This window comes from Gracilinanus agilis, chromosome 2, assembly GCF_016433145.1.
Source record: "Gracilinanus agilis isolate LMUSP501 chromosome 2, AgileGrace, whole genome shotgun sequence".
Classification (NCBI taxonomy): domain Eukaryota; kingdom Metazoa; phylum Chordata; class Mammalia; order Didelphimorphia; family Didelphidae; genus Gracilinanus; species Gracilinanus agilis.
This window is the reverse complement of record NC_058131.1, coordinates 546,471,086-546,495,590: the sequence shown is the minus strand read 5'-3', so window position 1 is coordinate 546,495,590 and position 24,505 is coordinate 546,471,086. Positions and strand designations below refer to the sequence as shown.

Here is a 24,505-nt window from a genome sequence, read left to right as displayed (position 1 = left end):
AGCACTACAGCATTGCACCTAGCCTGAGGGAAAGAGTAGAGCATCCAGCCCAAAAATCAACTGGGGTGGAGACCTCAGTTCCTGAGCCATGAATACCCCAGTGTGGGAGGAGACAAGATGCTTTGAGATCTAGCTCCCAAAGAAGCCACAACCAGAGCTGGGGAGTCAGGCAGAGTAATAAGAAAAATAAAGGAGGGGAAAAAAAGACTGAAAGTACCAAAGATTTCAGAGAGAAGAAATCTCAAAGACTTTGACCACAAAAAGGTATATCAAAAGGTAAAATAACAACAAAAGGAAATATCACCCCCTGGTTTCATTAACAAGTTCAGGCACCTATGAATAAATACTGAAAAATGAAGGAAAATGATCCCACATTCCATGAGACAGAAGTCCCTGTAGAATTTCAAGGCAACATAGAACTACAGGATGCTTTCTGAGTAGATTAAAAGAGAAATGAGAATTATGAGAGTAGAATTTATGTCCTACCCAGCAAAAATAATGAGCAAAATACAAAAACTTGAATCTACCTCACCAAAGAAACAAAAGAAAGAACAGTACATTGGGAATGTAAATACACAGAAGTGAAGTACAATCTAGAAGAAGAGGAACAAAAAACAAGAATATTCAAATATATACTCTATACAAGCAAAACATATTTGATCACAAAGCTAGGATGTGTAGAGATAACCTAAGGATCATAGGTCTCCCAGAAGAACACAACAGGATGAAAAACATTAATACCATAATGAAGGAAATAACAGAACTCCCCAGAACTTCTGAACATAGAAAATGAAATTCCAGTGGAAAGAATTCAAAGATCACCTGTAGGAAAAAGGCTGCAAACTCCAAGAAACAGAATAATTAAATATGAGTTCAATTCCGGAATAAGTTCTGTAAGCTATAGAGAGAAACATTTAAATTTAAAGGAAAGGATATCCAAATTACATAAGACTATTTGCTTCAAGTTTCTCCCCACTCTTGTCCATCCTCTATTCAAACAAAAACTCTCTCTTAATGCAAGACATTTTCCTCTAGCTGTTCTCCATGTTTGGAATGCTCTCAAAGATTTGTAACAAAATCCTGTCAGGCTGCATTGATTTGTCTTAAAATTAAGTCACTGTGATCAAATGAGATTTATACCAGGGATGCAAGAATGGTTGGTTCAGCATTAATAAAATAATCCCCATCATTAATTATATTTAAAAAAAATAAAACATCCAAAACCATATGATCATCTCAATAGATAACAGAAAAAGACTTTAACAAAGTATAACACTTTCAATGCTAAAAACCCTATAAAGTAAAGGCACAGAGGAATTTTTAAATATGTATTTAAAAGTATATATTTAAAATCAAAATACACCTAAGAGAACAGAAGGAAATTTATAAGGGAGTATAAACAGCTACTATGTTAAATGTAATATATATATTTTAAAGCTTATATCTGTAATCAATATTTATAGTTATATATACAATATTCTTTTATTGTTTTTGTTTGTAGAAATGTTCATTTTTATAAATTCACAACAAAAAAGACATTAGAGTTATCATTAATTAGTTTTAAAATGAGCACACCAACCCAATGTGGATAAAAATATTTTAAAATATATAATATATGTAAAAAATTTACGTAATATATAATTTTATATATTTTATACAATATATTTATTCAATTTATTATATTATACTATTGTGTATTGTATTATTTCATTATATAATATAATGTAAATTTTATATAATGTATAAAATATATTAAAATTTTAAAATGTATATAAAATATTTTAAAATGAATAAAGATAAAAATAGATAAGAAGATTATTTTTTTTAACTTTGAATGATGCCAATTCAAATACAATTGACACAGACTTAAGGCTATGTCAAACTAGAGGATTCATGAAACACATTCTTCTCAAGCTGTGCCCCTCAAGACTGTTTTGAAGCCCAAATAAAGTAGCATTTCTAAAGCAATTTATGAACCTTAAAGCATTTTATAAATGATGAAGGTTACTGTGTGCCAGGCATATATACCATTATTGTTGTTATCCTTGTCCTACTATATTATAGGGGCAGCTAGGCAGCAACAGTAGAGAGAGTGCCAGGCCTGGACTTAAATCTGGCTTCAGGTACTTCCTAGTCCTGTGACCCTGTGTTGTGTGACCCTGGCAAAGTCACTTAACTCTATTTGTCTACATTTCCTTATCTATAAAATGAGCTGGAGTAGGAAATATCAAACTATTCCAGTATCTTTGCCAAGAAAACACAAGATGGAGTCACAAAGAACTGGATGTAACTGAAATGCTTGAATAGCACTATATTATGCCCTGGAGTATTATGTTCAGTTTCTGAAAGTCACATTTTAGGAAGATCACTGACAAAACTAGAGAATTCCAAGGAGAGTAGCCAGAACTGGGAAAAGGCCCTGAGTCCATGTCAAAGATTGGTTAAAGAAATTGGGGATGTTTAGCCTAAGAGAAAGGAAAACTTCAGAGGGACATATAGCTACATTCAAGTATTTGAGTTTGTCACATGAAAGAGGAATTAGAGTTGTTCTGTTTGGTACCTAAAGACCTAAAAAATAATAATAATAGCAATATAATAAAATTTTAAATTTTATTTCTAATTAAAATTAATTAAGAAAATAAATCTAAAAATCAAATAAATAAATAAAATACCAACAAGCATCTGAAAGCTACCCCTACGCCTCCCACTTAGGTCTGTTACCATTATACATTCAAGGTTGTCATGTGAAAGAGGAGTTAGAGTTGTGCTATTTAGTACCAGAAAGACATAATAATAGCAATATAATAAACCCGGAAAGATAGCTTGGAGCAACGATGTGAAGGACTTTAAACACCAACAATTATCTGGAAGCCACCCCGGGGCTTCCTGGGCAGGGCTATTCCATTATGACCCCTATTCTTCAGAGAACCAGGACTTTGGAAAAGAAGTAAGACATTCTGAATTACAAAATAATGCCACATGTTCTCCTTGTAACAGAATAAGAATTACTCCACTGCCTCTATTTTTCACTTGACTAGATGGCCAGGCAACATCTTAGAGTGGAAAAGACACAGGATGTAGGATCAAGCGACCTAGGTGGAAGTGCTAGAACTAATGCTAAATTTGGGACTGTTTGGCATAGAAAGGAACGAAATTCAAAAAAAGAGGAGTCCAAGAATACTCAAGAACAGACTTCACTTGCTTTACAGTTTTTCCCAAGATCACTTTTATGTACTTTCAGCTTTTTATAACCAAATAGAAGCTACCCCATGGAAGTATTTCCCTCTTTGAGCCTCCTCAGCTTAATAAGAATCAGCTCAAGAACAGCTGAGCTATTCTTATCCATCACAAGCTCAGATTGCATTGCACAATCATAGGCTCCTAGGATTTTGAGCTAGAAGGGACCCTAGAGAAGATATAATCTAATTCATACAAGTCAAGCCAATAAGCATTTATCGAGTTTAATCTTCTTACTTAAACCCTAGAGAATTTAGAGCATTCAGTCAATCGAGTCCAGAATCCAGGGAAATAACCTAAAGTCGCCTTTGTAACATTACTGGCAAAGCTACCACTCATCATACATGAGAATGGCATGGGGACCAAAGGTCCATGATCTAAGTACCCAAATTGCCTCAGTTATTCCTATTCTTTCCTGTAATAGATGAAGGAATATTGAAGATGCAACAAATTAAACTGTGAGCTTGTGAACTTCAAAAGGTTGGGAGAATACCAGGTAGTCCCTTCTACCAGGAACTAGACCCATGCTCAAATTTTGGGGCAGATGAGCCCAGTGAGGAAAGATCTGCTTGTCCTAAAGAAACTAAATAATTTGCATAGGAACACACAGCTAATAAATGACTAGCCACTATACCACATTGCCTCTGTGAAGGAGCCCCAAATGGATAAAAGATCATAAATTTAAAGTTGGAAAGGATCCTAAAGATCATGAAGTCCAATCCTGTCCTTTTATAGATACAGAAACTAATGACTAGAGAGGGTGAATGGCATGCCCATTGGCACAGGGCTAATACTTTGCCAAGCTAGATTTTTAATTTGGTTTTCCTGCCTTTGTCCACTATACCTATAGTTCACTGTGTTCTCTCTTCAACAAAAACATTTAATATTTTTTTAAAAACAACCTTTTTAAAAAAAATTCTAGATTTAATTCTATGAATGGGAAGTGGGAAAGGAATACTGATTTGTCAAATGCCTACTATATACCAAGTACTATGTTAATATTTCATTTGTTCCTTACAATAGCCCTGGGAGGTAGATGTTATTATGATCCACATTTTACAGTTGAGAAAATTGAGACAAATTGAGGTTGAGTGACTTGCCCAGGGTCACACAGTTATTATGTCTTTGAGGCCATATTTGAATCTGGATTTTCCTAACTCCAAAACATAACTCTATATATCTAGCCATCTCCATGAAGATAGTTATTCATAATTTAAGTATCCAAATTGAAACACAGCATGTTTTCAAAAGGTGCTTTTTTCTGTTCCCTCAACCCTAAACTGACCGCAGAGGAAACAATCTTTACACACACATTCAAATGAATGTGAAAGATGTGTCTAGTTACTTACTTGCACCATGTAATGGGCTTCCAAGTCCTTGGGCTGGGTCTTGATTTCCAGGCCAGATTGCCGTCTGAAAAGGCTGAGTATTGATGTAGCATGGATCATCGAAGAGATCCACCCTGCACCTGTGCTTCGTTAATGGTGGATCCCTTTGGGTCTTCACAATTCTTTCACTGATACTACCTGGAAGAATGGCATCTTATTTGTATTATGTAAATTTTTTATAAATCATCTCACAGTCAAATTTAGAATCAAGCTATGGATTTGAATCTTCTAGATTTCTACAATCTTGGCTTTTAAGATATAAAAGTCAACAGTCACTTTTGCCTCTTTTTTAATTTATTTTGTGTAAACTATAGCCCAGAACCAAAGCTCTTGATTTATACAGCCTGGGTTCAACCTTGGGAAATATAATTCCCAAGAATTATACTCTCTTTTGGCTTGTGTCCCCACCCATTATTTCCCTTGGGAACATCAATATTTGGCTCATCCCCCCCCCCCCAGGGTTTCCCCTGGGAACATAAGAATTTGGCCCATATCTGGGTCACAAAAATAAAAATACACAAAAAATAAAAATAATGGAAATTGGCCCACATCTCTCGTGAAAGCACTCAGGCAAACAAAACATCAAATGTAGGACAGAGTTTATTTACTCTGACAAAATCCACAAAGGACTTAATTTATAAACAGTAAAGAAAACTCTTCTGTCAGTGATGAGTGTCTCTACCACCCAAACATCCATGAAGTCTTGCATGCAAAATGCTATTCCAAGGGGAAATAATTGCAAGAATGTCATGAGTCCCACTGAGTCCCATTTCCTAGGGAGGAGGGTGTCTATACAATTGTCTTGGATTATAATTCTGCCCTGAGTTGAGGGGGAAATATTTGATTTAACTAGAGAGTTGATTGCCTTCTCCAGAACTGAATAGTACACACAAATCACAGAATCAATGAAAAATTCTATCTAGATTTGCCTTTATACATCACGGTTCTGGCCCTTCCTCAGTTCTGGTTTCCACTTGGTCAAGAAATTTCTCTACTTTGACTAAGATTTCTACTGTTGTTCCATCATTATCACCAGTTCGAATTCCTGCAGCTCCCAGCTTAGTCCAACAACTCCCCATCACTTCCTTTATCCACTGTCATCTCTAGGACCACATAGATCCTTGAGGTGCATGTTTCCCTAATATACCTGGAGAAATGGTCTCTTAGTTTGTGTGGTTCCCTAAGGGGATGGTAGGAGAGAGGTTGGGCAGCTCCACAGGCTCTTGTCCAGAAAAGAGTCCACCTCTTAAACTCTTATCCTTCTATCTCCAGTTTCCTTTAAAAACTCAAGCCCTGAGGTTATAAGTTGATTTTCAGAATTAGTTATTGATAATATCCATATTCAGTCAGAAGGACCAGGAATGCATACACATACACACACATCCTAAATATTATCTATCTATATATACATACATAGGTATAGATGTGCTACCTATAAAATCCAAGAACCAAATGAGTTCATATCTTATCAAAGAATTTTGTCAAGGGAAAATCTCTCTTGTATAGTGAAAAATTATCAATGCCAGAATAAAAGGCCTCACAAGTAGGGAAATAAGGACCTAAGACAACGCCTACTACATTTGTTTTCGCTATAATTTACTGGTGTTCAAACAGTGGTTTTCAGTTTTGGCCTGGAATAAAGAAATACAGTAAATCCTGGCATTTGGATGGGGTCCATCCGACCTATTTCCTTAACTCTTTCTTCAGCTTCCTTCCACAGCTCACCTATTGCCCACGAGGAGGATGCCTAGCAAAGGGAGTCATGGGCTAAGAGTGGGGCAGGCAAGAAAGAATTTAGGAAGAGTAAAGCCTAGAAAGGAGGTATCTGGAAATGACAGGGGCTGGTCAACAACTAATTTCCAATGACTAGCAAAATGGCAATGGTAGAATTTGGCTATTTCCCACTTAGAACTACTCTTAAGACTTCAGTAGTCCTTTGTGAGCCTGGCAAGTTTAGGAATGATGTCTTCTGTCTCTGCTGTGAAATTCTGTTTTACCTACGGTGGTGTAACAGTGTCTCCTACCCCCACCAATGTGATCATGCTTAGTTCTAGCAAAAAAAAACAAACAAAAACAATATAATACCCTTTGGAGAATATGTGCCTTTTAAAGTATATTCATAGGGAATAAATATTACACCATAATTTTATACTCATATTTGTAGTACTATGCAATAACTTATTCCTAGGGATAAGGACTAGACTTGAAGATTGTTGATATAGAAAACTCCCCATGGAAAGATCTTTCTCTATCAAAGAAGGTCAGAATCTCTTTGCAACTGAGAAAGTTACCTGGGAAATTACAAGGTTAATTATTTGCCCTGGGTCACACAACCAATATACTGTAAATCAGAGATGGGATTGGAATCCATGTTTTTTGCCTCAGTGACAAGTTCTTTAACCAAGATACCACACTGCCAAAACATTCATTTGCATGAATGAATTAGGGAATGAATGAACATTTGCATGACATCAAATCATTTGAACTTATTTATAAGCTCTCTGAGGATAGAGACTAACTTTTGCTTCTTTTTGTATCCACTATGCTTCATTCAGTGCCTGGCATACGTAGCAGGTACTTAATAAATGTTAATCGATTAATTAAGTAGTTTCTATCCTAAGAATTCCCAAATAAAGTATTTACTTTTTTAGTTTGTTTGTATTTAGCATCATCTATAGACACTAGACTAGAGCCTCACTCCACACGATTGTCCTATACCTAAGCTTGACTTTGGGCCTTCGTGTTCTTTAGTGACTAAACTCTTAGAGGTAGTCCAAGAAAGACAAAAGTTAAACTAGGCTTCACATTACAGTGAATGTTGGGTGAAGGGTTCTGCTAATGTCCAGTGACACCACTGTGGTCTCTCTGCTTTCTTTTCACCTGTAATAGCACCTTCCAGACTGGACCTCCAAAGACCTCATGTCCTGGCCTCCAGGAGCCACTCAGCTTTGGAACTCACCTTGGGGAATCAATGCAAAACCCTCTAACCCTCTATATCTAGCCAGCTCCCGACCATGCTTCATATCTCCTCTACCAGGAAATCCAGGCCATTCCTAGGCATCTTGCCATCTGCCGCCCTTCTATGCATTTACTCTGCCCCCACAGCTCCTCACTTTCTAACTGTTGCCCTGCAAATAGCAGATAAATAAATATAATTGTTGCATATGGAAAGAATGTGATAATCTACTGTCGCATAACTCCACTCACCATTGTTGTGACTCCCCAAATCAAAACTCCTTTCCCTGGCTACCTCTATTCTATATAGTGTATAGTTGGAAAATCTTAAACCCCTAGAACTGCATTGCCCAAAATTCTTTTCTGTGTTACCCACATTTCCTTTTGCCTTTCATATACATGCATCCTTATGGGGTCTGTATATAGTTTGGGTTCTCTCTCTTCCACATGGATTGAGTGGTGACCTTTCCCTGTGTTCTCTAGCTCTCTAGTAAAATATTAATAAATCTTTATAAATATTATACTTTAGAGATATTGAATATTAATTTTAAAATCTACAATAGGTTGTCTCCCCTAATTAGAACTTAAGCTCCCTGTCTCACTTTTGTCTCACTTTTGTATTTCTATATATAGTACCTAGCACATAGGAAGTACTTAATAAAGGCTTTTTAAGAAGTTCATTTGGGAGTAGTCAAGTGGCACAGTAAATAGTTTGGAGTCAGAAGGACCTAGGTTCCAATCTGGCATCAGACACTTTCTAGCTGGGCAAGTCACTTAACCCCATTTGTTTGTCTTAGAAGGTAAACGTTTTTAAAAAATTCAAAATATTCATTCAAAATACTGGATATTTACTCCCTGTTGAATGTCAGAGAAACACAATATGCAATATCATGTAGTGAGAATAATGTCCAAATTCTAATGGTAGCTTTTTTTATTTGCTAGCTTTATGACCTTGAGCAAGTTATTTAACCTCTCCAAACCTCAGTTTCTTCACTTGCAAAGTGGAGATAATAATACTTATAAAAACTAACTTATATGGGGCAGCTGGGTGGCTCAGTGGATAGAGAACCAGGCCTAGAGACAGGAGGTCCTAGGTTCAAATCCAGACTCAGACACTTCCCAGCTGTGGGACCCTGGGCAAGTCACTTGACTCCCATTGCCTGCCCTTGCCAATCTTCCACCTATAAGTCAATACACAGAAGTACAAGGGTTTAAAATTAAAAAAAAAAAAACTAACTTATAGGAAAACATTGAGGAAAATGCTACTCTATATGCCTCATTGTTTCATGAAATCCTTAAACATGTTATCTGTGTGAACTTTTCATAAAAAAATTTCTGTTTAGAAAAAAAATTAATTTAATAAGATTTGGAGTTAAAATGGGCCCAATAGAGATCATCTACCTAATTTTATAGGTGAGGAAAAACTCAGATCCAGAGAGGAATGACAAGCCCATTGCCTTACAGTTAATGAGTGTTGGAGGTTAGATTTGGAATCTGGTCTTTCTAGAGGCCTAAGTTTAATGCTGAAAGTGACCCTAAGAGTGTCTAGTTGAACCTTCTTATTTTACCCATGAGGCTCAGGTCCCAGATAAGTTAAGTGATTTGATCACGGTCACACAGGCAGTAAAAAAGACTCATAGATTTAGAGTTAGAAGGAATCTTAGAGGCAACTAGGTCCAAACCCTTTGTTTTGAATGTGCGGGAATGAGGCCCAGAGAAGTCGTCACTTGACCATAGTTCCATAAGTGAATCATAAATGACAGAGCTAGGATTTAAACCCCAGGCCTTGACTCCGAATCCAAGACTCTGTCAGGCCAAGCTGCCTTCCCTCCTTCCTGATTCCAAGTTGAACAGTCTTTCCACAAAACCACATTGCCCTAGGAGAGCAATAAAAGTGGAGCCTGGGTAAAAGCTTTCCTCAGGCAGCCAGTTTCTCTATTGAATATAGAAATGATTAAATGCAATTAGAATTACAATTATCATTTAGATTAATATAGTACTCCTTTGAAGAAGTAAAGATTCATGATCTGAAATGAACTGGTATTTCAAATTCAAATTAGGACTTTAAAATGAAACAAAAAGTTTCAGACCATTTGTGCAATAATTGTATTTTTTTAAAAATCATGATAGTCTCTCATCATTTTTTTTTCTTTCCGATATCTCTAATTTTTTGTTTTGTGGTAAGTGTACTTATTGGTTTATAGGAGAGGGTTCTGTTGGTGAATTTCAGTGATGTAAAGAAATAAATGAGCATCAATAAGATATTTAAAAGAAAAAATAAAACATCAGATCCTGACTTCTCTGTAGTCTTCCTTGACTAAGTAGAAGCAGGACATCATTTCCCATCTGATTCAGGCAAAATCAATCAAAACATACTGAGCTTCTCCTATAAGCAGGAAACTGTGCTAGGCTATTGGCAATGCCATCAGAGCCTCCAGCTCCCACACCCACTCCAGGAAACCCCAAACTAAAAGAGAACATTCGCTGTGTTCATCTTGTTTGACTTCTGTGTCAGCTTCAGGAGAGGATCGAGTCTCATGTGGATTTTCAAAACTCTTAGCACATTATGAATTCCTTAGTGAGATATTTAAGGTCCTTTACCATCTGGTTCCAGCCTCTACCTTTCCAGCCATATTTCACATTATTCTCTGTCATGCAAGCTACGTTCCAGCCAAACTGGATTACTCATCATCCCCTGATCTCTTCCTGCCCCCTTCCTGTCTTCAGGAATTGATGCAGGTCATCTTAAATTCCTGGACCACACATTTCCTCTTCATCTCTATCTGTTGAAATCTTCTTCCTTTAAGGCCTGGCTCAGCTGCCACCTCATTCATGAAGTCTTCCCTGATTCTGTCCCCAACCCCAACATAAAAGTCATTCAGCTTTTCCTGAAAAAATCAGATTTTCCTAGGGCATTTTGTCTAGAGTGAAACCTTCCCTTCACTTCTATTGCAGTCTACTTCGGACCCTATTATTTGTGTCTGTTTCATCTCTTTAGTTAGATGGTAAGCTACCATAGGGCAGGAACTATTGGGACTTTTTTTTTTTTCAGCTTTCTTGCTCTTATTGCTTTGCAAAAATTCTTGAGCATATAATAGGTGTTAAATAAATGTTGTGTCTGCTTGAATGACTAACCAATGATAATATATTTCAAAGTGTTATATTCAGAAAAGGAAATGTTAAGCACTATGGCCATAGGTAATTGATATGTCTAAATTCTTTTATAACCCAGATCTCAAGCCTGAAATATTTGCCTGAGATTCCCCTGATAAAAAGGTGCCTCAATGCTGTGTTGTCTGTGTGAGAAGTGTTGCTGATGTGAAAGCTTGGAAGGAGACCTATCTTCCTTTGTCCTATGAGGAAAGACACATGTGATTGGAGATTCTTCAGAGAAAGACAGAGAGAGAGAGAGAGAGAGAGAGAGAGAGAGAGAGAGAGAGAGAGAGAGAGAGAGAGAGAGAATGGGCTTTAGAAGGCAGGCATTGTGGGGGAAAGTCAGTTCTTCAACATGTCTCTGATTTCCAGCTTGCCACCCTAGAGACTTTAAGGAATTTCCCCTTGGGGGAGACTGACACCTCCCTGTCTTGGTTAAGCTGAGATATCTCATTCCCAGAGATGAGTTCATTCATTCTATCTATTTTTCTGGTATATTCTAATCTATGTAACTTCTCTGATTTATGTTTCTTATCTGCTTGGATAGATAGATTTGCTTATTATTCACTGTGATAGTCTTCTGTATATTTAACATTTAGTAGGAAGAGATCAAGTTTTCAAATCTAAGATTTGGGTACTCTTTAAGGAATTCGGGTTGCTCTTTAAGGAAAAGCAAAAATAAAAATGACCTGAATATAAGAGAAAAATTCCCCTAGACTAGCAATATCAGTAGGGGGAAAGGGGGAGATATAATTCTAATTTGTTCCCCACAAGCTAAGGAAAGCAGAGTGGTCAGCCTTGTGGCTCCTTCTCCTGTTCTGCTCCAGGCAGAAAGCAAGATCTCTCTTGGGGTGTAAGGAAGTATGCTGGACTTCAAAGATATCTATTAATGTCTCCCTATAAGCCACATTTAGACAACCTATATAGTTATATACAAAACCTTTAATGCACCCTACAGGATTCCAATAAAATAAAATACCTAGGATCACAAAGGAAACCAATTATATAATGGGAGTGAAAAATCTAATTTTTGAAAATTCTATTCTTGGAGATAAAGTCTTCTGTTCCTTTTAAAGTGCAATTATTTATAGAATAGGAAACATTAAGTTTATTCACAATTAAACATCAGTTATTTCATTCCACTTTCTTTTAAGAACTCAAAATAGCATTGAAATTTTGTGTAGGACTATTGGGTCTATATTCTATTGGGGGTCCTATGGTCCCATAGATAAAGATACCTATAGCTATGAGCAAGTTTCTTAGCCTCTCAGTACTTTAGGCAACTAAGACTATAAGTTGCAAAGAAGGTATCAACCCACATTGGCAGAGTTTCCTTACACAGTTTTTTTTTTATATCATTGAAATCACTAGTCCAGTCCCTAGCCCTAGTCTGTGATTTCATTAACAGAGTGAACTCCCATTATGGAAACTTCTTTCCCCTCATTCAATTATAGTTTTTAGTTTTAGGGAGTCACCATGGGGAGTAAAGTTAGAGTAATTTGCCCAGAATCATGTAGCAAGTGTGTTTCAGAAATAGGATTTGAAAATGAATTTTCCTGATTTAGTGGTCAACCGTTGTTCCCTATTCAAGGCTGTCTAGTTGGCCTAGCCTACAAGCCTATTAATAAAATTGAATTTTTCCATTAAGGATAATATGGCCCCTTCTCTTTTTTTTTTCTCTTTGCCTACATGATGGTGGCCTAGGATGTAAGACTCATTGAGATGGGTTCATACACATAGGCTATATGTAAACATTCTCTTCTCCCATATTCAAAGTTGTCATCATCCATAGTCTCTTTTGAGTTCTGCTCTTTGTTTTAAAACCACTTTCTTTTTTCAATCAGCAAAGTTGCCTTAAATGGTAAAAAAGAAAAAAAATGGGGAATCCCACCCTGTGCCCACATTTAAAATCCAGGCTGAAGTGTGTGGTTGGCTAAAACTTAACCACATGTGCCAGCCATTGTACATTCCACAAGTTGGTTTTTTTTTTTTTTTTACTTTTTATTTTGGCCAAGTATCCCTCTGAGAAACTTATCCAACCTGCCTAAGAGAAGATTTGTGGTAGAAAATAGATCCACACATAGGCTGTTCATACTGTAAGTACCAAAAATTTTAAGTGTAAGCCCTAAGGGTATGTGGAAATTCGACGTCTTTTTGATTAAAAAGATCAACATTTCCATTTTAACTTGAAGTTTGGGGAAACATTATGCCATTTCTCCATCTAAGATTTTTTTTTCCATAAATGAATTTAGCATTAAGGATCTTTTTTAAAAATATGTCTGGCAATAAATATGATTACCTCCTGCAACCAGGACTGTCTATTGCGGTATGTGTAGTGTCCCAAATTTGGGTTTTAAGTCAATATTTGAATAAACAAATGTCTTATGAGGAAACAGGCCAAGACCTATTAAAAATATTTATATAGGTGTCTCTGAAATACTTGCATGAGAATCTCTAAAGGGAAAAACTCTGAGAGCTGTAGATTCAAACCTGAGTAACTTCACTGGATCATTGGTCAAGCACTGCAAATCCCATTTCAAATTTGAGTTGGCTAACTGCAGGCAAGCCTTGCAATAAGACCATCTGATTTATGAATTAATATTTTTCAAATATACCAACATGCAATCACCATACTAGGTGAGGATGAGGTTGCCTTCTTGTCATCATGGAACACAGGAGGGAGAAAGAGCTAGTGAGAACCTCTATTCTGTGTTCTGGAATCTTGAGTCTGGGAGGATCACAAATTAAGGGCAAAAAGAGATCTTAGAGATCTTATCTAGTATATATTTTACAAATGACATAGCTGCGTAACTTGCTCAAGGTCATATAGGTAATAAGTAAAAGAACTGGAATTTGAACTCGGGTCCAATGATTCCAAGTTCTTTCTACTCTACTATGCTGCCAGAAAAATGAAAGTTGTTAGGACATACAAGAGAAAGAACATTGGATTTTGAGTCAGAAGACCTTATTTGAATCTCAGATCTGTTAGTTACATCCTGTGTAATACTTAAACTTTCTAGGCCTCAAAGTCTTCATCTGCGAGCTAAGGCGTTGAACTAGGTGACCTCAAAGGCCCCTTCAATTCCTAAATCTATAACTCTGTTCCCCAAGTCCTATAACTGACATTATGTACAGTTACAGCAACATCCATTTCCTATTATTATATTTTCCATTGGTTAAAAGAAGCTTTTGAAGGCTGGCCTAGGAACTTATCCATTAACACATTGATCATTCAACAAACATTAACTCTTTACTATGTGCTAGGCTCTGTGTTAACTGCTGGAGATACAAAGAAAAAGAAAAAAATAGTCTCTGACTTCAAGGAGTTCATATTCTTTTTCTCAAAAAATAGATTTCTATTGTTATCTTTTGTTTTTGCATCACCCATATTTCCTCTTTTAGTTCTCCCTTTGATAAACATATGAAAAAAATAATCAGATGCTATCTAGAATATTCTGCATCTGTGGAGCTTAGCCTCCACAAAAGAGCAGAGAGGTGGTTTCTCGTATTTCTTCTTTTGGGCCAAGATTGCTCTTTATAATTTCACCACATTCACTTTCAGTCATTTTATGATTATTGTTCTTTCCCCTTGCATTGCTATAATCATTTTGCACACTGTTTTCCTGGCTCAGCTTCATTCACTCTCCATCAGTTTGACCAACTCTTCTTTGTATTCATCATGCTCATTGTTTCTTATAGCAGAGTAATAATAGTTTGTTACCTTTATATATCACAGTTGGGCCATTTCCCAGTCCACTTTGTTTCTGGTTATTTGCAAATACTGCTAAAAGTGTTGCTCTAAAGATATTTTGGTTATAAGTAGAGTCTTTCTTTTTTGCTAATGGTATCCTTAGGATAGGTTCCTACCAATGGAATCTCTGAGTCAAAATACATGAAAGCCTTAATCACTTTATTTGAATGATTGCAAATTTCTTTCAAGATTGATTGAATCAATTCACAAGCCCAACAATAACGCATTACTACGTACCTGTTTTTCCACAATACTTCCAACATCAACAATTCTTGTTTTTTGTCCTCTTTGCCAGTTTATTGGGTGTGAGATAAAACTTTAAGTTTTTTGGATATCAACCTTATATTAGATATTTGATACAAAAAATTTTTTCTGAGCAACTACTTCCCTTCTTATCATAGATCCATTAATTTTGTTCCTGCAAAAGGTTTTTTTTATTTCATGTAATCAATATTATGTTTTTTGTAATTGCCTCTTCCCCTTATTTGTCTATGAATATATCTTCTACCATAGCTGTGAAAGTTGTGTATATGATTTCTTTTCCAAATTAAAAATGTGGAATTCATCATAAATGTGTATGTTATCCTTACCACAAGGCCCTTTTGCTCCAGTTTTAGTATGTGTGCTTCCAAAGCACAGGAGCTCACATCCTATTGAAGAAGACAAGATGTAAACACTCAAATACATACACGATATATACAAAATTAATAGAAGGTAATTTCTCAGAGAGGAAGTCACTAGCAGCTTTAGGGTCCAGGAAAGGTTTCCTGTAGGACTTGAGTCCCAAAAGAAATCAAGGATGCTAAGAAGTAATGGTGAGGAGGAGAGAATTCCAGGGATGGCAGATGGGGGAAATAATATCATCTGAGGAACAGAAAAGGGCAGCATGGGTTTGACCAAGTGAATAGAGGAGGGTAGTAAAGTGTAGGACTAGAAAGATAGGAAGGGAACAGATTATAAAGAGCCAGATGACTCTATTTTTTATCATGAAAGTAACAGAAAACAATCAAAGTTTATTGAGTGGAAAGGGAGGGTGATATGGTAAGGCCAGGCTTTAGAAAAAAAAATCCTTTAGCAGTGGAGAGGTATATGGATAGAGGCAGGGAGACCAGCAGGCTATTTTCAATAGTCCAAGTGAGAGGTGATAAGGGTATGAACTGGGATGGTAGCTGTATACGTAGAGAGAAGGAAATCTGAGATTTTTTTAGAAAAATAAATTATATGATTTAACAACTGATTAGATAAGTAAGAGTGGAGAGATAAGGATGACCTGAGGCTATAAACCTGTGTGTCTAGAAATATAGTGATGCCCCTACCAGTATGGAAAGATTGGGAAGAGAGGTGGATTTTGGAGGGGAAATAATGAGTTCTTTTCTGGACCTGTTAAGCTTGAGATATGTACAGGATATTATATTTGAAACCTCTGATAGGAAGTTGGTGATAATGAGCTAGAACTCAGAAGAGAGTCTAGGGCTAGACATGTAGATTCAAGAATCATTTGCATAAACATGATCATTTAATCCCTATATAGTTAATGGTATGACTAATTGAGAAAATATATAGAGAAAAGAGAAGATGACCAAGGACAAATTCTTGAGGAATTCCCACAGTTAGTGAGGGAGACATGGATGAAGAACCAGCAAAAGAGACTAAGAAATGGTCAATCAAGTAAGAGAAGAATGGAGAGAGAGCAATCACAAAAACCCAGAGAGGAAAGAGTATCTAGAGAGATTAGTCATAAAAACACAGAGAGAAAAGAAGATGATCACTAGTGTTAATCCCCATAGAGAATTCAAGAAGGATAAGGATTGAGAAAAGGCTATTAGAGTTGAAGTTTAAGGGATCATTCACTGGTAACTTTAGAGGGAAGAGTTTTGGATGAATGATGAGGACAGATGTCAGACTGTAGTCAATTTAGAGGAAAGCATGGAGAAGAAATGGAAGCATTCTGTGCAGACACATTTTTTCAAGGATTTACATGAGATGGGGAGAAGAAATGTAGAATGATATCTAGTGTGCATGGGAGGATCTAGCAAGTTTGTTTTTTTTTTAATGATTGGTTATATTTGTAGATCCCAGAGAAGGAACCAGTAGATGGGGAAATATTGAAAATTAGCGAAAAAGTAGGGATGATAGTGAAGCAATCTAATGGAGAAAACAGGAGGGAATGGGATTATGGAAATATGTAGAAGGATTGGCAATCAGAAGGCTTGGGTGAAGAAGGAGACAGTAGGGATGTGATGTAAGAAGTTTATGAAATGACAAAGGAAGGAGAAGAAGAAGTGCTAATGATACCTTAAATTCCTTCAATTTTTTTGGTCAGTTATGAGGTGAGATCTTTATCTATATTCTTGTTCCTGTGAGAAAGTATATCTGATTTACTAAAGAGTTCCTATAAACAAGTTGTTTGTAATTTGGGGACTTTGCCATTGCTAGATGGTAAAGTCTTAGAAGAATACATAGAAAATTATTCATTGCAACTTAAATTTTTTTTTAATTAGCCTAAATATAAGGACAAAAATTTAACAATCCAATTTGGTCAGGCCTTCCAGAGTTTGTGGGCCATTGACTGGTCCATTCCATAATGAGGCAACAGAGTAGTAGTCAGAGAACTGAACTGAAGGCAAATTCAGAAGTATGACTACATTTTCCCCCTCCAAAATCTGTCCCTTTTCCCAATCTTTCTATGCTGTTAGGGGTACCACTATATTTCTAGACACACAAGCTCACAACCTCAGTGCTGTACTTCTCTCCACACTCTTAATTATCTAATATAATTGTACATCAGTTGTGTCAAACTCAAATACAAACAGATACCTGAAGCTTCAAACTGACTTAGAAAGCTACAAATTAACCTAATCTGTGCTGTATTGTATTTTTGTTTATTTTTGTCAAACATCTATTATTTTAATCTGGTTCAGCTACTCTTGAGAGTTTTGCAGCTACTTGCTGTCCACTAGTATCGAGTTTGACAGCTCCACTGTAGACAACCTAAAATCATCATAAAATAGAGCTAGAAAGGACCACAGGGGCCAACTCAATCATTTTATAGTTGAGAAAACTGAGACTGAATGAAGCGAAGGGACTTTCCCAGGGCCACATAAGAAATAAGCAACAGAGGTAGGATTTGAATCCTGTTCCTCTGATTCTAGAGATGGTGCTATTTTGATTCACCCATACTGCCTAAGTGAGGAAGAAAAGAAAAGTGAACACAACTCCATTTCTAAAGGACTTCCAACAAAAAAAGTTCATTTGTTATACAATATTCGACTGGGGTGAAATTATTAAGATTACTTAGGACGTAGGCATCACTTAGGTTTGGGTTAGGTGTTCTCAGAATGAGAAAGAAATAGAAAATATGATTGCTGTTTTCAAGAAGCTAAAAATCTAATTGGGAAGAAGAGTAACATTTAGAACAATGAGAAGTAGAGGATGAGATATAGGAAATTGTGTGAAGATATGGTTTCGGTTTTATTCTTTTGTCCTGGGAATCACAAAGTAAGGAGAAGACCTATCAGGGGTGAAGTTAGTCAGGGAAAGTTTTTTGGAAGAGAATATTATTGAGATGGTATCATAAGAGAAGTAAAGAAATTAAATGGGTGGAGGGAAGAGCTGAGCACTGTTCCAGCTAGAGTAAAGGTTTGATCTAAATGAGCAAAATATTACCACCTAAGGAAGCTCTGATTGGCACACAGAAAAAGCTTCATGATTATTATGAATTTGATTTGAACACCTGAGCAGCTGATCTGAGATAACCCTGTATCTGAAAGTAATCCCTTATCCACTGTGAGGTTGCCTCGGAACCCAATAAAAAAGCAAGAAGGAACAGAATGAAAGCTAATAATAATAGCATTTATGGAGCACTTTGAAGTTTGCAAAGTGTTTTATGATTATTATTTCATTTGAGCCTCACAACAACCTTGGGAAGTAGATGCTGTTATTATTCCCATTTTACAGATAAGGAAATTGAGGTTGAGAAAAGGTTCAGTGACTTGCCCGAGACCACATAGTGTAATAGCTGCCAGAATAGAATCTCTGAATTTGGAGTCTGTTAAATCAACCCATTCTATCTCTCTTGCTGAGAAGTTGGAATGGAGATGAGAAAGACAGAGCATTTTGATTGAAATTTCCTTGTGAAGGAATGGTGTGGTTGGGGAGTAGAGTATGGATGGTAGTCCTTTGGTTCTTAGAAGGCTTTCCCCTGCTTCTCTGTATAACAGTGTTCTGTTTTCCCTGTAAGAGTTGTGTGTCTGAACATGCTATGAGATGCCCAACATCTTAGGTATAGAGAATACCAAAGAGTTTAGGAAGTAAAGGAATCTGTGTAACAAGATCAGCAGCAAACTGCCCTTAGCCACCTATTCTGAGTCCTCTCTTCTCTTGCGTGTACCCATGTCAGGATCACAGAACACTTGTAAATCAGAAGACCCTGACATCAAAGACCTTTGAATTTTACTTCAAAGTTGTACCAAGGACTTTTTGATAAGATGGAATGGTTAAATTCCACCTTAAAAATTTAGGCATATGCACTCTTTGTGGTGGCAAAAAATGGAAAATGAGGGAGTGTCCCTCAATTGGGGAATGGCTGAACAAACTGTGGCATATTATGGTGATGGAATACTATTGTGCTATAAGGAATGATGAACTGCTTGATTTCTATATGAACTGGGAGAACCTCAATGAACTGATGCAGAGTAAAATGAGCAGAAGCAGAACACTGTACACAGAAAGTAAAACATTGTGGAACAATCCAATGTGATGAATTTTGCTACTAGTAGCAATGCAACAAGCCAGGATACTCGTGAAGGATGTATGGGAAGAATGCTAACCACAGTGAGAGAAAAACTATGGGAGTAGAAATGCAAAAGAACATATGACATCACTTATCACATGTGATTTGGGGTTTAGGCTTTAAAAAATCTCTCTGTAGCAAAAATGAATAATATGGAAGTAGGTATCAAGTAATAACATTTGTACAACCCAGTGGAATTGCTTGTCAGCTCTGGGAGGAGGGAGGGGAAAAAAATGAATCATGTAAACATGGAAAAAATAATTTTAAAATGTTTTTTAAAAAAATTTAGGCATATTCCTAACTTTGTTCCTAATAGTATAACACTAGGTTCTCATCTGTGCTGCCTGAGGCACAACAGCACTAGGCTCTCAACTATGCTACCTGAGGCTTGGTAGCACTAGACTCTCATCTTTTTTACCTGAGGCACAGTAGCACAAGGATCTCAATTCTGCTGCCTGAGGAGGAGTACTAGTTGCAGGTCTCCAGATCTAACTACTCTTGCAGGCAAGAGCAGACAGACTACAAATGACTGATTGAATTAATATTTGCCAATTAGTTCTTTTTGAGCATCTGCAGTATTTTCACACAAGACCACCAAAGTTCAGAACAAGAAAGTTTTCTGTGCTGTAACCAAGTCACAACCAACACGGATTATTGCTACATCCCACCTAAGAGTTTTTAATAAGACATTTTCAGGGGTGGGCATTCAGTTTTTCTTCCGAATAACATTCCCTTTTAGAAAGTTCTCTCCTGGCTCAAGCAGAGGAAGCCTCTTTCTGCCTGAGAGACGGCATTTAATGTGTAAAAATAATGAGACGCTCCATAAAGTGGTATGACCAGCATGGCAGGGTACCCAAGAGCAAGCAAAACCTGCAAGCCTTCCAAAAGACACATATGAAGGATTTTAAGGCCTTCCTCCCTGTGAGGCCCGTAGCCAAAGGAGTCTATGAATGGATATACACAGAGCAGGCTTTTCCATGGCGGGCGAAAGGTAAAGGATCACACCCTTCTCTATGGCTTGAAGTATAAAACTAGAACCAATTGTACCTACCTATTGCCTTACTGGGTTCTAAGCAATTTTCATACACACTGCTGCATTTGGGGTTCCGGGGCTGCAAAAATAACAAAAACACAAAGCAGTCACAAAAATAGTTCTCTCCAAAAAGCTTTAAAAGACACTGATAACCCCCTACTAATAAACAGTAGACCACTCTTGCCAGCTTCATTTATCTAAGGTAAGAGAAGGAACCTTGGACTCTAAACAGGGAGTTTTGACCACAGCATGTTGGTCTAGGGCTGGCCCAATGGGGAAGGCTATATTGGCTGAAAAAGGTCTGTGAATTTATAATCTGCTTAGAAGGCCATGCTCCAAGAATTTTCCAGAAGTCCATCCAGATCCTAGATAGAGACTGGTTTTCAGGGCATCTGGGCAAATAATGGACAGAGAGCAACTGTCTCTCACCTGGGCATCTTTAATCCCAGATTTTTCTGATAAGGTCTGGAATCAGCCTTTTCTCAAGAGAACAGAACATGGATTAAATAACTCCTTGACTTCTCTTCCAGTCTTATTATTTTATAAGAAATCATTTCTCATGTCATATACAATTTAGATACTAAAATAGATATGGGGAAATGGGGATAGGGGAAATATAATTATCTAGCTATGAGGGAAAATAAAAGTAGATGAAAGTCATATAACTTAAAATATTCATAGTCTCATAGAATTAGAGCTGGCATGAAATTCTGAATTCATCTAATCCAACTCCCTCTTTTTTAAAAAAAAAAATCTGTACCTTCTGTCTTAGAATCAATACTAAGTATCAATTCCAAGGCAAAAGAGCAGTAAGGGCTAAGCAATTAGGATTAAGTGACTTGCTCAGAATCACACAGTTAGGAAGTGTCTGATGTCATATTTGAACCCAGGACCTCTTGTCTCTAGGCCTGGCTCTCTATCCACTGAACCACCTAGATGCCCCTCAATTCTCTTTTTAAGGGTAAAGAAACTGAGGCCCTGAGGAATTAAATGACCATGCAGGAATTTGAACCCAGGTCTTCTGACTCCAAATCTAGTGTTCTTAAAAATAAATGTATATTTTTTTTAATTTTTAAAGGAAAGGATGAGGTTTTAGCTGCTATTATTAAGGATCCTAGAGTTAGCGTTGACAATGGCTTGCTCTCTGGTCTCCTATCAAGCATATAATCTCGAGGCCCCAATTTTCCTATTTTTAATGTGGAGGAAAAGAATACTTTTGTTTTTAGAATTAGGATTGGACTACTCTGGTTTTTAGATCCTTTCCATCTCTAAATCTATGGTCCTATGACTTTTGAAACTTAAAGATGAAACAGGCCAGCACAGTAACTAAATATCACCACCAATTCTAGCGTTAAGAAATATTTCCTTACTGAACAGCATAGCTTTTCACATTGTATAGGGCAGTAAGTTCTTTGCTCTGTGGTCTGAACTTTCATTCTGGCATCTAATACACCACCAGCAGGTGGCTGCTTCCCTGGAATTTCATTATAATACTCATGTTCTTCTTTTTCCTCTGTACTGTCATCAATATTCACCTCTTCCCTGAAAAGCGAGAAAACAACCAATTAAGTCAGGAATTTAAAACATTAGTAGACATGCAGAAGGAATAGATATTGTCAAAGAGATTCAGCTAGATTAGGGCAAGCAACAAATTCACATTGCTTATTTCCATTGGGTGGGAGACAGTTACCATATTTTACAAAATTATAACTTTAAATAGTGCAAATCTGAATACATAGGACCACTTGCAGGGATTCATTATTCCCACTAATGAGGACCTAGTAGGATAAACACACTTTGCTCTGAAAATTTAGCACTTTCCAATGTGCTTTCCACACAAGAGTTAAATAATTTTTTTGCATAAATGAATAAACCTATCATTCTATAGCTTTACCAACTTTGTGCCAAGCATTTTAATGGAAAAATTCAGATGACTGAATTCTTTAGTTTTCTCTGAGTTCTTGAAATGGTGATAGCCAACAAATGGAACGGCAAATGATGTTTCACACTTTCCTCTGTTAATTATTAAAAATCAAAACTCTTTAAAGGGTGAGCATTTTGTCATGGGAACAGAAGAGCATAAAGGCTTTCTCTAGGGCATTTACTCTTCCAGAAGAATGCCTTCAATCTCTTTCTAAAATGCTTTGTCCAAAGAACCAATATGGTTCTTTCAGTAGAAAGTCTTGCTCAGTTCATTAAATCAAAATAAGAAAAATGTGGGAGCTATGGCCAGTTATCTTGTCGGCATAAATCTGGATGAAGTATATAAGGCTTATAAAGAAATATTAAAACCATATGTGACATGTGGGTAGGATTTATATAAACATGCATTTGTTTTTAAATTGAAGAAGGCAAAAACAAATGCATTTTTCTTCCAAGTGGGAGTGAGTAAAAATTTTGTGGGTTGTTTTGTTTAAAAAAAAAAAACAACAATAAATTTAATCCCCTTAGGACTTAAGTGATGTCACTGACAGGCCACACCACTTGGGTTTGTTACACTCCAACAGAATGATGCCATTGACTGACATGTATCTGCCCTTCTAGAACAAACTAAAGATCAAGGGGTTCTCACATTCCCTTACTGTGCCTCTCTAAAGAAAGTTTTCCATGCCAGGGTTTATTTGAACAAGAATGTAACTGACAGATTATAGGGAAAACCCTACATATACAAGGGCCTGAGAATTTACTTTCTTAGATTTAGATGATGAGATACCCAGGCTCATGTCCCATTCCACATATGGTAGCATCTGACAGGACAGAAAGATTTTTCCCATTCCAAGTTGTTGAGCCATGGATAGCATGAATATATCTTTCCATCCAACCTATTCAACTGGTGCCACAGTCTAGAAGGAATTGACTTTTTTTTAACCTCACAGAGTACAAAACTATTATAGCTGAAGACTCAATGAACCTCACTATGCAAATGTAAGGCATACACATGTCATCATTTTTCTATATAGTTTTAAGAATTGCAAAGCACTTTATGTACTCATACGTCCTCTTATTTGACCTTTATCATTACAGATTAGTAAAGTCCAACAGAAAGTGTTGGTTCCTAATGTTTTATTTTTGTTCTTTGCTTCTTTGTTTTTTAGTTTTGGACTGCTATGAAAAGAGGCTTGGGGGATAAAGAAGAAAATAGAGGAATTTGTTGATGGATTTTTTAATAATTAAATTATTTTTTAAAACACACATCATCTGGATTAAATTAAAGTCCACCACCTTGATCCCAAAATTAGAAAAGAAAACCAAAGTGGACATAAACAGAAGAATTAGAAATACCACTTTGTGGATGATACAACACCTTCACGTATGGAAAAAATATAAAACATATTGTTTGTGAGCCTCTCTACATAAACCACATTTTATCTGAAAGAAAAACAGAACATAGTAAGTCAAACAATTACAGAACACTTGGCTGACCTTTCACTGGGAAGATTCAAAGAAGAAGGATTTTTCAAATACTCTTTAAATCGGAGTTCAAAAGCCTGCCCTATGGTATTTATGACGTCTTGAGCCATTCCACTGGGACATTCCAATATGTGGCAAGCTATAAGAGGGAATGAAAAAAAAGTACATCATTAGGGGTCTTCTATAAGAGAGGAAAACTTTAATTCAAAATATTATCAGCAGAAATCTCTAGACAAGGAAGTGTCTCTCTTTTTCTTGATTTTTCATATGATCCTTTCATCTCTGAAATGTTATAGTGAATACCACATATATCATATCATACTGAAGCATCACACTCCACAAAAGCATACATACTTCCATTCTTCAGGAATACATGATTTCCTCAGATTGGGGATGCCTTCATCGGCTGCTTACTACCTGTGAAACTTCAGAAAAGTCAATGAACCTCTCTAGGTCTCAATTTCCTCATCCATAAAATGAAGGAGTTGGGAGTTGGACCAGATGATAATGGGTTCCCTCCTAATTCCAGCTCTGTGATCATATAACTGATGCCATTTCCACCTCCCTCTCCACACCTTAGCACATGTTTTTTTGTGAATTGTTGTAGCCAAAAAACCCAGAATCACCTGGTTATCAACCTTCATGTGAGTAGCCTCTTCAGATTTCACTAGCCTGGGGCTCTGAGGACAGAGCCAGGACCATACTCACAGCCTTGAAGTTTGATAGAGCTTGGCAGAGCTTGTGTTCCACTGTTGTAACCTCTGAGAGCCCAGGGTCACCGTCAC

At 36.7% G+C, this 24,505-nt stretch overlaps 1 protein-coding gene across 1 annotated transcript in view; it reads right to left on the bottom strand.

Moving 5' to 3' along the window:
• Positions 1–24,505, bottom strand: part of SHC4 (SHC adaptor protein 4) — a 171,288-nt gene that overhangs the window by 22,850 nt on the left and 123,933 nt on the right. The window contains exons 7-10 of the mRNA XM_044660053.1: positions 23,733–23,859; positions 21,680–21,851; positions 20,328–20,388; positions 4,587–4,763 (exon numbers count right to left, since the gene is read on the bottom strand). Coding sequence (XP_044515988.1) covers positions 4,587–4,763; positions 20,328–20,388; positions 21,680–21,851; positions 23,733–23,859 — 537 coding nt within the window. The remainder of the gene's footprint in view (positions 1–4,586; positions 4,764–20,327; positions 20,389–21,679; positions 21,852–23,732; positions 23,860–24,505) is intronic.